This window comes from Musa acuminata, chromosome BXJ1-8 (genome assembly GCF_036884655.1).
Source record: "Musa acuminata AAA Group cultivar baxijiao chromosome BXJ1-8, Cavendish_Baxijiao_AAA, whole genome shotgun sequence".
Classification (NCBI taxonomy): domain Eukaryota; kingdom Viridiplantae; phylum Streptophyta; class Magnoliopsida; order Zingiberales; family Musaceae; genus Musa; species Musa acuminata.
In genome coordinates, this window is record NC_088334.1 from 8,509,139 (window position 1) to 8,521,239 (window position 12,101).

Consider the following 12,101-nt stretch of genomic DNA (forward strand, 5'->3'; position numbering starts at 1 on the left):
CTCTTATCATCTGAATCCATTTCAGGACACTTCGTTTGCTCTGGATCCTTTCAGAGCATAAATAGTTTGATCGAGCTCAGCAGCAGGGCATTAATGGGTTTACCTACGTTTCTGGGACCAACCAAGCAAAAGCCATGGGCAGTGAGTGGAGCTCGGTAAAAGCTTCTGCCACCGGCTATTCACCTTTTGTTTTCCTGATTCCTCTAACCTTTTGGGATTGAATGGTGACGAGACAGGACAGAAAGCACAACAAAGAATAACACCATTGACAGCAATCCATCACCATCCCATCTCTCTCTGGGCTCAGAGCGAGAGCAAGAGAGAGAGAGAGAGAGAGAGAGGGAGAGGGAGCTGAGATTTGCCGGAGAGAACACTGCAGAACAACAGAGGCGAATTCGGCGCCAAGATTATAGCAGATACGATGTATCCGTCCAAGGAAACTAAGTAGAATTGTGCCGTGGATGATTAGAGTGGAACTAATCATTCTGCTACGCACTGAAATCTGTCTTCCTGTCACACATGTGACTGCGATGACCAGAATCACATGTTGATTGCCATAGCTCGGACTTCCTCTTCATCTGTCATTTAGATCAAAGACATACAACCTTTTGTTGTCACATCCGACATGCAAATATAGTTAAGTTTATATAAGATATCGATCTGATGAGTTGCCTCGATGCGCTGTGGTTGATAGATTCAAAGTTACTATGGAAATGAATGCTTGGCTTGGATTCTCTCCCCCTTCAAAGGTGGTGTAGAAACCGGCCCACCACGCACCTATCATTAAAAAGAGTTTGGGGGTGGGGGAAGAAAAGGAGGAGCCGTACGCCTGCACTAGTGCTGCCTGGAGGAGCTGTTGAAGTGGCGCTGTTGAAGTGGCACCTGCATTCATTCACCATTCAAACTGTACCCTACACTATCAGAAATTTGCCTGTCTGCTACTGCAGCGGCTTGTAATTGTATGTTGAGACTTTTAATACGTCTGAGATGCTGCAGTTGCACCCTTTTTACCTTTGAGCAGTATGAAATGCTATTCCCCTTTATCACTGTAGATCATTCTCTCTCTCTCTCTCTCTCTCATGCTCTTTGCTTTTGCAAATGGTGGCACAGCCCGGTGAGTACTATCTTCATCGACCATCGATCAACAACAGCTCTTGCTTGATGCTTTAAATTATCACCACCACCACCCAGCAGAAGCAGAAACGACAACTTCTTGAGGGAGAAGGAGAGCAGCAACGACAACTCCACAAGTAATGTGGATGTGACTGAGCTGCTTCACATTTCCTTCAGGCCATTATTACGTCCCCTGCAAAACAAGCGTCAGAGACGGCGCCCCCGCACCAGTCCGATCCGTTCCCTTCCTCCACAGGAAGTCTGCCATGAGCAGATGTGGGCTTGTCCAGATGCTGCCGTAAGCTACATAGACTGACTGGTCGAGAGTCACGGCCTCAGAACAGTGTCACTTCGTTCTCCCGTGGCCGGCACTCCATGTCGAGCTGGTATCAACCACCTGCATTCCCTGTACGTCTCAATCGACCATCCAAGTTTTGGGACGTAGTGTGATGCACATATTGTAGCATACGATTACGCCGTATTCCTAGGTTTATCTTGGCATCGTCTCATCACATTTGGACAGTTCATGATCGACTCCAAGAACATCCGCGGTGTGATGCTTGATGGTGATGTATGTCTTCTTTCTTTCCATGTATGGATTAGCCTCGAGAACAGGTTTTGGATTCCATTCGTAGCATTTATCTGTGAAAGAGGAGGAATAAGTGATGTAATGTGGTCCGGAATCTGCAGCCTTTCACCATGGATGTCTCATCTTCCATGTTTATCCTTCCTGCTGCATCCACGTTGTTCATGTGCTGGTGTCAAGCACTAAAGGTCGGATATGAAGCTCTTATAGTTTTTTCTTTTTCCAAAAATATAAGGATTTGTCTCTTGATATACATGGGCAAATTTTCAAAAAAAAATCTATGGTTTAGTTTTTAAAAAATTTATAGAACATTTATTTTGTCATAAAAAATAATTTTATTTCCAACCTCCACCTCATCGGCTATCGTCTATCCTTAGTTACCTTAGTGTTCGATCGTCATTTCGAGCATGAATAGTAATAACAATAGAGAAAGAGAAGAAGAAGGTAAGAGCAATAGTACGAGAGTAAAGGTGGTGGTCGATAGAGTATGAGGACAATAGAGTGGATGAATACATGACTAAAGATAAAGACAAAGATAACTAGCGACAGTGGTGGAGACCATTATACGCGTAGGCAAAATTATCTTTTAGGAAAGGAAAAATAATTTAAAAATGAAAGTGCTTTCTAGAAATTTCTCAAAATATTCTTATAGTTAATCTTCTTTATTTGGCCATCAAGTATAATGACATTAATACTCAAAAATATTTTCATATATCTCTCTTAAATTTATAAATTTTATATTTATTCATCTAAATTTCAACAAAAAAAAATGGGGTATCAAATAGTTAACAATGGTGTAAGAGCATTATAACTATAAATTAATATATTAAATTATTTTTTTATGATTATATGTATCTAAGATCAAAATATCATTGCAACCCACTTAAAATTTTTATACTTGTGTTATATAATAGTATACCAAACTTACTTATCAAATGTTAAGGATTTAAAATCTTATATTATAATTTTTTACCCTTAAAATATTATTCTAATGATATATCTAACTCATTTTTTTTAAACAATAAATACTGAAAACAAAATTCAAACTAATAATTTGATGATAATCTATTGAGATTTTTTATCAATCACTTTCAAAAATACATTAGAAGACATTTCGAACATTTAGTTTTTCATAAATAGATTCGATGCATCATTATTAAATCAATATTTGATATATAATTTATTGAACTCACTTATAAGAGTTGAGAACTTAGACGTGGCATGAGATGGAATCCGGTGTTTACTACCACTCGAGACTATGAATGGTGTGTTGGCGGAGAGCAAGACGGCGAGCGTGAGAGGGAGGAGACAAAGTCCACAACTCTGAGGCGAGCACAACTGTGGGCGGAGCAGAAGGCTACCGGCCACAGGACCCCTCGACGCCACTCAGAGCCCTGCTTTTGGGAGGCCCTGCCCCGAGACGCAGGCGGCCGGGCGGCAGCCGGCCCGAGAACAAAAAGGTCTCAGGCATCGGTGAGGCGAGACGAACGCCCGGCCTCCGTGGTGGCCCCCTCCACGTCGATCGAGAAGCCCGAGGTCAAGACGAGGAGTATGCAGCTGCCGGTCCCATGGCGTCTGCCCCCGGTCGCTTTACCATGAGACGCTCGTCAGCTTTGGCGTGGCGTCGTCTCTTCGATGCCCGGGACACGTAGTACGCACCTCATGTTCTTCGCCGCCATCCCCACTGCTACTGTTTCAAACGTGAAATCAATTTACGAACAGTGAGATTTCAGACCGATAAACAATTATCAAACTCACGTTAGATAAGATTTAAATCGGTTTAGTACATTATCGTCAGAATCATCATACGTTTTGCATCGCCCGTGAACTTATGGAGCCCCACAAACATGGGGAGCATCATTGCCATACGGGCGGTGCCAAAGCGACATCACTCAGAGAGGGGAGCTTTTGGCCACTGTTTTGTTGCACCGTCATGGCATCTCTTGGCAAGCCAAAGATTCCTTAATCCATGTCGGACGAGGCGGGGGTCCTTTGGTTGCATGACGAGTCTCGTCATCTTTTCTCGCATGGCAACGCCATGGTTCGTGCGAGTCGATCGAAACAGGTCATCTCTTGAGTGCCGTTTCGGCACGGAGGAGAGAATGAAGTCTGTACCTCTCTGTCCGCTCGGTACTGAGTTCGAGCTAACACAAGAATGTGGCTCTAATATGCATTATGAACAGTAAAGGCAAGTTTATTGCGTCCTAATTGCTCGCTCGCTCACTGCACTCCAACTCCGACCTAATCTTTTGACTTTGTCTTTAACGGTTGGTTTCCGAACCAAAACATTCAAAAAATATTCTATTTTATTTTTGTTAATATTTAATTATTAATTTTTATTTTTATCGACATGTTTTGGTTCGATTCGGAATCGTGAAATCGTTGATCGATTTCGGTTTCGATTTTGATTAGTATAATTCTTGGTTTTGTAGTCACATGTAGTCTTAGGCATTAGGATATCTCTTTGTGGATCAACGAACTATCGTCGTATTAGTATAATTCTTACTTTGACTTCCAAAGTAGGCATAATATCTACTTTTTCTCCGATCTCAAATCTACAATTTAGGTGGGTCAGATGAATAATCGAAAAAAAAAAGAAAGTCAGCGAGTGATTTTTCTTGCTTTTGTCCAAAGATTGCTCCAAAGTGGTTATTATACCGATATTTCGTATCTTCTACTTCTCTCTCTCTCTCTTAAAATTGTAGGACAATTTGTGCCTCTCTCTCTCAAAGTGATAGGTTTGTGCCTGTCTTCCTTTGTGCTTCTCTCTCCAAAGATGGTACCACAATTTGTGCCGATACACCATGTGTCGGTAGACTGATGTCAACCAGATCGATGCCAAAATTGAGTTTCTTCAAGTATAACCAATCTCATGTCAAGTGATATCAAAACATTCTTGCTTTTATTCAATTACTCTGTTTCTTAATTAGGCATCCGATGACCATTTAGAAGCTCCAAAATGGTGGTGAGAGATGAATACCCCGTAATTATGACTTGTCCAATGAACATACATTGTATGTACATTATTTATTTACGGAGCACCATTTCGCCGGCCTCATCCTTCTCGAAGACCTGTTTAATCCACTCGGCCAACTTCGAACTATGCGTCTCGCTGCTAGATGGTGCTGAATGAAGCTCGCCGGCACCTCCGGTGGATTGGTCATTGAATGTGCCGTATGTTGATGGCAAGTACGCATCTGGCACGGCCATTATGACAGCACGCCGAAGTGCAGCCTCATGCTCCTCGCTGTGCTCCCTGTCGATCGTCTTCTGGCGCTCCATCCGTGGCTTCGGAGGGATCACCATGAGCCTTTCCTTCTCCAGCATCAACTGCAAATTTCAAAATATTCAGGTTGGTTCACAGAATCTGATATGGAGATCGAATAACTTGGTAGGTTCAACTGGATCTAACACTTAACGACTATTAGCCGTATGATTTTTCTTCGTCTTTGTCAACAGCACAACAAGCAGAGTATAGGTGATGATAACTCGAATGAACATTACAGATGATATCCATGCAAATGTATGCTCATGCAGAGACACATGCTCACATGTAAAGTTTCTTTGACAGCAACTATCTAAGCATTTGATTCCGCTGACTGTCTTCAACATATTCTAAATTTGCTGTTTGATAAGCTTGCACCTTCAAGTAACTGGATGTCGTAATCTTATGTCCCGGTCAGTAGCTCGTGGACTGATATGCTGGAAGGGATTGTTCAAGAATATTTGAATAAAAGGAGAAACTTTTGAGTTGTGATCCAAAGCCTATAATTTTTGCATCTCTAAGAATTATTTTTGTTCCTTTGCTTACCATAACACCATTTGACAGGTGCAATACAAAGCATGCGAATAAGGGAAGGCAAGAGGAAGCAAAGTGGTTGTAGTTATAAAGATGGAACAACATTCTCGAAATAAGAGAGTTCCCTACTGCATGCACAATGAGAGACAGCTATGATAACAGAATCTCACTACAGGAGGACTTCTGAGATTGTTGTGGGCTAATTGTTCTAGAACATATGGGAGCAACAGGTATATAGTCGTGATGGAAAAATATTAATCTCTAGTACTTTATCCAATAGGAGAAATATTATACTGATTAAATCATAATATGGATACTCAGTTTGAAAGCTTTTATTTTCTGTGTGTAAAGATAAGAACATCTTTACCTAACGATAGAGGGTATCCTACCATCACCGAGAAACTGTAGAACATTAAGATAGATCAGAAGAGAAGGCATTAAATACAGGACTCACATCTAAGGCCTTTTGAGCTTCTCTCTCTATCCAAATAATGGCATGGTCGGACGTGGCATTGCAGGAAAGAACAATGTGCTCAAATCTTCCATCCACAGGCACAGCAGTTCTAACAACTGGTGGAAATCTTCCACATCTGTGACCAGTGAAAATTTCAGGTAAGTAATCTTTGAAAGAAAAGAAAAAGGTATTGTTTTTTGAGGCAAAATGGTCAAATAGCTCCTATAAAAAAGAATACAGAATCTCTTTTATCTTATGTTGGAATAAGATACAGTTCAATAATAGATATATTTGCAGAAGCAATGCCAATCATCGCAGGAAAGAGCAGAGATACACCAATGGTCAGGCTTATACATTAAATATTGCTGAAATAAAAATTGTGAATTTAATGGAGGATGTTCCCACCATTGCAGGGTCTAGGGAGGGTTCAGGCAATTGCAACCTAGGTTCCTTCAGGCTTGTCTATCAATGCAACCACTGGATCAAGTTCCCAAGCTACCCTACTATCGGAGTGTTTCTCTCACATTTTCGTTTTTTTCTCTTCTGATGGTGAAGGGACCATCTTTTCCTTTTTTATTATTCTTGTGAAGGATGCTAATACAAATGAAAACTTGTATTTCTATATCGCTGTGTTCTAACCAATTCTTTTATACAGCATCTCAAGATAAAAAGGAATTGTGAATGCCATCTTTTTGGTTCAAGTGCATGAGGATGTTATACCTGAACGGCTTCCTTTCAACAATGTGGTACAGCCTTCCTGGTGCATAGAGCCTCCGGGGATCTCTTAACATTGCATCTTCTGGTATGCAAGTGTCTGCCATGCATCTTAGACATAACAGGCATGGTAAACTGTTGAAAGAAAATTGTATCAACCATTCCAAATAAGACAAATATGAATTCATGAGTTCGCAAGATAGGAGTACAAAAACAAATTTCAAACTGTGCTAGCATCTCCATCGTGGCTTTTCTTTTGCAAAGATATTAGATACCAAAGGTGCAAAGAAGGAAAATACGTACAGGTAGGCCAATTAACTGTAATCAATATAAAAGAATACATGTGAGGCTTTGGAAACGAACATATCATGCGTACCATACCACTGCATACTGTGCCTGCCCTTTGGAAACGAGCATATCAATCATGCCATGCCATTCTGATATATATTCATAAGCATCTACAATGATGCATACTGTGCCCTTGAAAAATATGCATTTCATGTCATCATAAACAAGGGTGCATGTCATTGTTCCATATTATTCATGTATCCATCTTGAGCAGATCATGCATAATAATATTGACATCCTAGACCATCGATACTCTGTTTTCACTAACGGAAGAGAAGTTTTGATTTTCTCAAATCCCATAAGTTGTTCAAAATATGTAATTTACAACCTTTACGTTTTCTCCCAACAAGTTGTAGGGAAAATTTGGATCTTTGATGGTCTCACAAATCAGTGATTTCAAGAGTCTCTATAATTTAATCAAAATTTGTTAGATGCCTTGTGATAGGTTTCAAACATGAAGTATCAATGCTTCACTTCTTAGGACTTAGATTAGTTGGCTCAAACTTAACTGCTTCTCCTTATCAGTTTATCTTACAGTTTTGTTGTTACTCAAAATGTGTAAGATGTATTGTGACAGCTTTCAAGCATGTTGTATTGACGCTTCAGTTCCTATGATCTAAATTAATTGGCTCAAACTTAAGCAATTTTCCTGACCATCATATCGAATAATTTTGTTGAACTTGATCACAAATGGTACCTTGTAACTGCTGTCAGTCCTCAACTGGTTGAAAAGGTGCTGGGTTCTGTTCACTCATTTAGCAAACAAATAGGATTGTGGGAGAAATTTAAGGACAAATAGTATATGAATCTAGGTTTATCTGTTAGTAATCCACATAGGATACAATGAAAATTCATCAACCTACAGACCTACAGATTAAGCTTCTTCAAAGCTTCAATTAAAAAGTGACTACCAGGCAGTTCTACAACATCCCTAATGACACAAGTATTTGCCACATATCTCTGCACATCTGCCCTTTAACATTGTCCCCTCCAACTTTTTGCGTTGTAACATATACCATTAGAAATCGCTCAAGTTTTAGAGATAAGGTACATAAACAAAAAAAAAGTCTATTGATCAAGATGCACAAGGAATACAAAGGGGGAAAAAGTTTCAATAAGATGGGAAATAGCAGTCACTAATGTTTTTTGTTTTTTTGCAAAGGGTAAGTAGCGAAGACGGGATTTGAGCACAGAATCTTGCGATAAAGTATCAGTTTTTATCAATTAAGCTAGTCAGCACCATAAAAAAAATGTCGGATGAAATTTCGAACCATCAATATTTGGTAATTGAATCTAGAACATTACCAACCAACCAATGTTTTGTGTACCGATGCTTCTAATTATAGAATTACAACATGAAATCCTAGTAGATTGAAAATTGTTAAGTTTTTTGAATTGTTTACTATCCATTTTTTAATTTCTTTGAAAACCTTATGATGCCAAAACAAAGAGAACCTACAAGCACAACAACAGTATGCATGTTTTATACCTCTTTAAAAAGTTGTATATTACATTTTGCTGGAGGAACTAATGAAAATATTGTGAAGGGACAGAAAATGTCTGACAGGAACAGATTGAGTTTAACTTTTATCCATGGAATACTATTTCATTCTGCACTTCAATATAAATAATTCGTCCAAGTGAAAATATCAAATGAAACAAGACCTTACTCCAAAAGATGAGGCCTCAATTTACCAGAAAAGTGACTTGAATATATCCTCAAGAGGTGTAGCTGTTCGAGGCAGAAAATCATCCTGAGCCATCATAAGAAACAATCCTGAGATCAGCACTAATAGAAGATAGGAAGTCAAAATATTATTGTGTTGTGCATGACTACTACAACTTCATGGTACAAATTACAATTTCATAGAAGATTCTAGAATTATTGAACAGTCTAAAATGTCTAGTGAGCAAAATCTTCATAAATATACAATTTAAACTGGTTTATCCCCCTTGCTATACAAAACTTGGTAGAATTAGAAAAGAATTATACAAAACTAGGACATTATGACTACAGGTGTTCTCAAGCATTAGCTAGGCCAAATCCTTTAATAAGGACAAAGTGGAGCATGGATCTCAACATCCAGTGAGCTTAGAAAATGAGTAAATTCAGGAGTAAAAACTCTTTGAATCTACAGTTTGATCAGAGATTCCAGGCTCAAACAAACTGAAGCTCATTTACCAATCATCTCTCTTTTAAACCAATGACTGATTACACCTGCTGACTATAGAGAGTGATCACTCATGGAGTGTTGATTTATTCTTGCTTTCAAACTTTTCATGAGGATAACACAGAAAAAATCATGTCAGTTTGAACTGTTAATAAACTTTAAGACCCAATTAGGATCAGAGTTCGAGGTCACCTGTTGTGTCATGTGGTATCTCAATTTTATTAGATAGTTAATACTCTCAAAACTTCCAAATGAGTGCAAAATTTGTCTTGTCAATAGAGAAGATTCACTTTTTTGGTTCACTTTGTACTTACCAAGACTGAAGGTGACAATCATGTTGGTCAAAACCAGGAAACCTGAATTACTCAGTTTCAGAAGTTCACAAGTGGGGGCAAAAAATATATCTCTGATATGGAACTCTAATATTCACAATTGTGTCCAATTTTAATTCATTATAAAAAATATATGACCTGAATATAATTAGGGTTGAAACGGCCAGGCAATGCAGGCACTTCTGTGTAAAAACTAAACTCGATACCAAAGAACAAGAATGATCTTGTTATTACTGTGTAACCACTCTTTTCTTCCCTCTTTGTTTTTACAATCTGTTCTCAATTTCTCTGGTTTTCTTAATTTTATTAGAGAATGCATATTCTTATGAATATGTGTTACTGTTATAAATTTGTGTGTGTGTTAGATATACTACATCTGGTTGGCATAGTGTATGTATAAAATATAGTTGCTATGTGAGATTATGGGGTATAGTTGATATAAAAAACGCAATAAAACAGCAGTTTTATTCCAATATATTGTCAGGATTTTGAGAGTAATTACTAATTCATTTTCTGAATAAATTGACATTTTGCACATTAGACCATAGTATTAATTTCTCTTGGCATATCCTCATCAACGATCTCTAAGACCTCAGTTCATGCACGAGGAATAAGTTTTCAGAAAATCATCCAAGAATAAATCAGAATGCACTTAGGCCTTTCACTTCCTTTAAAATCATATGTTCATCTCGAGAATTTCCACTAAATTCATATGACAAAAGAACAGTAATCAAGAAGGAGAGATGTAGAGCAATAAATTCTTGCCTGAAGAACAACTGAGTTGATAACATCCGCATATCTGACAGCCAAGTTGAGTGAGACGCATCTTGCAGGCGCAATCGCAAAGCACCTCATTCTCTTCCTCTCTGCATCCGCCAATTTATCCAGATTATGAACGGCCACCATTGCCAGCAGTGCTGCAACACCAGAACCCAGAGAATGCCCCGCGAATGTAAGAGTGTACTCTGGATACTTCTCCAACAATTCCCTCAAAATTTTGCATTCAGCATCAAATACCCAAACAGCTGCTGTCAATAGCCCATTGTGAACGTAGCCACCAGAAAATTTCCTCTTTCCGAGCCCATTATCCAGCAACAAGGCATAGTCACCCTCTTGAGCAAAATTAAAGCCTCTTATCGCGAGCACGATGTCGGAATTTTTGTGATCGACGTAGATCAAATACGGTGGAGCATGGCCATGGGTGTCCTCATAGGTCTTGCGAAGGACGACGGACCGGGTATCGATGCCATAGCCTCCCGGTGGTGCCCATTGGGGGTGATCAAGGTCATCCTCATAGACCGCGAGGATGTACCGGCAGAGTCGAGGCACGGGCTCGAACTCGACGGTCGATGCCAGGCCCCAGGTCTCGCTGTCATGGCCTGCGCTGTGGAGGAGGCGCTTCCAGGCCCAGCGGGCGCACGCAAGGCAGTACACGCACTCGACGATAGGCAGGCAGCAAGCGAGTGACATCGACAGTCAAGCGCTGTAGACGGCCGGGAATTCCGATTGGAACTACATGGCCGTGCTCGATCTTTCTGAGGCCATGGGAAGGACAGATAAGAGGAGAATGATGGGGATTCTGGTTGTCATGTGTCCCTCCATACGAAAGCTAGGAATTCCCGCACCAGCTCCTCGTATCAGCAAGTAATCGAGAGCTGGCAACTTGTAGGATCTGCAGCAGAACTCCACCAAGGAAGTCGAATTGGAGCTGCAGAAAAGGCCACTTGCAGAAGGGAAAGGAAGGGAAGGGATGGATCAGGAGTTCATTAACAAGGCAGAGAAGAATCCACTTACCACTGAACAAGAAAGAAGACTTGAATCTGCTTGTTGTATTGCCAAAGCAAGTGGTGAAGGATTGCGGGTGAAGGTGGCAGAGATGCCCGGCTTTGGAATGACTACGGCTGAAGCAAGGGGGAGGAATAGTAACCACGGAAAGCTGGTCGCTGTGAGAAAGGAAGGGGGATGAGGCGGAAGTCAAGAGAGTTACAGGACAAACACAGGGCAAGCGGATCCAACTACTAGTCAAAAACAGGCTACCATGAGGATGATTAGATATGCCCGGAATCTATGCCGCTGCCATCTTAGATTCTGGAAGCATCGAGCATCATTTAGAATACAGGGCAAAATATTATCAGAAAAGAAAAAAAAAAGGAAATAATGCTGAAGAAAGAGAATTGCTGAGGAAAGTGGAATGAATCCATGACCGGTGTGGAAGCTTTTGCTGAGCTTGGGAGTTGTGGTCGGAAGTGCTAATAATATTTAGGCTTGAAAATGAGGGATATGTTATTTATTATTTGTTAAACTAACTATGAACATATATCAAGCATGGTTATAAAGGACAATTAATTATATTGTTTTGGCATTGAATTGCTCTGTTGACTTGCAGTTGAGCCTGCAATAATGATCAGCTTGATGTACCGAACCTGTGAGTCCTGCTCAACAGCATCACCAGGCTGCCATTTCTCTCAAGATAAATTATTGGATACCGAAAAAGATTGATTTCTTTTTCCTTAATTCATAGCTTCTGATTCAATCTGAAAGTTCCTTTCTGAGGAAAGGATAAGTCAATCCTTTGTACTATAGA

General features: G+C 40.0%; 1 protein-coding gene across 3 annotated transcripts; it reads right to left on the minus strand.

The window, feature by feature from the left end:
* Positions 1-4,579: 4,579 nt before the first annotated feature.
* LOC103993255 (uncharacterized) lies at positions 4,580-11,725 on the minus strand. Of its 3 annotated transcripts, none has more exons than XM_009413251.3 (6): positions 11,312-11,725; positions 10,283-11,189; positions 8,710-8,768; positions 6,673-6,801; positions 5,953-6,088; positions 4,580-5,029 (listed from the first exon to the last, which is right to left on the minus strand). In XM_009413251.3, the coding sequence occupies exons 2-6, from the start codon at positions 10,985-10,987 to the stop codon at positions 4,727-4,729; spliced, it is 1,332 nt and encodes a 443-aa protein (XP_009411526.2). In that variant the 5' UTR covers positions 10,988-11,189; positions 11,312-11,725; the 3' UTR covers positions 4,580-4,726. The 3 variants fall into 3 exon arrangements, with proteins under 3 accessions (XP_009411526.2, XP_009411524.2, XP_009411525.2); XM_009413249.3 differs by having other exon boundaries at positions 10,283-11,225; XM_009413250.3 differs by having other exon boundaries at positions 10,283-11,240.
* Positions 11,726-12,101: the final 376 nt, after the last annotated feature.

Coding starts and splice junctions, on each gene's coding strand:
- LOC103993255 (XM_009413251.3), bottom strand. CDS start 10,987: ATGTCACTCGCTTGCTGCCTGCCTATCGTCGAGTGCGTGTACTGCCTT. Junction 8,769..10,282: donor TCAACTCAGTTGTTCTTCAG/GCAAGAATTTAT, acceptor ATGATGGCTCAG/GATGATTTTCTGCCTCGAAC. Junction 6,802..8,709: donor ATATTCAAGTCACTTTTCTG/GTAAATTGAGGC, acceptor TTCTTTCAACAG/TTTACCATGCCTGTTATGTC.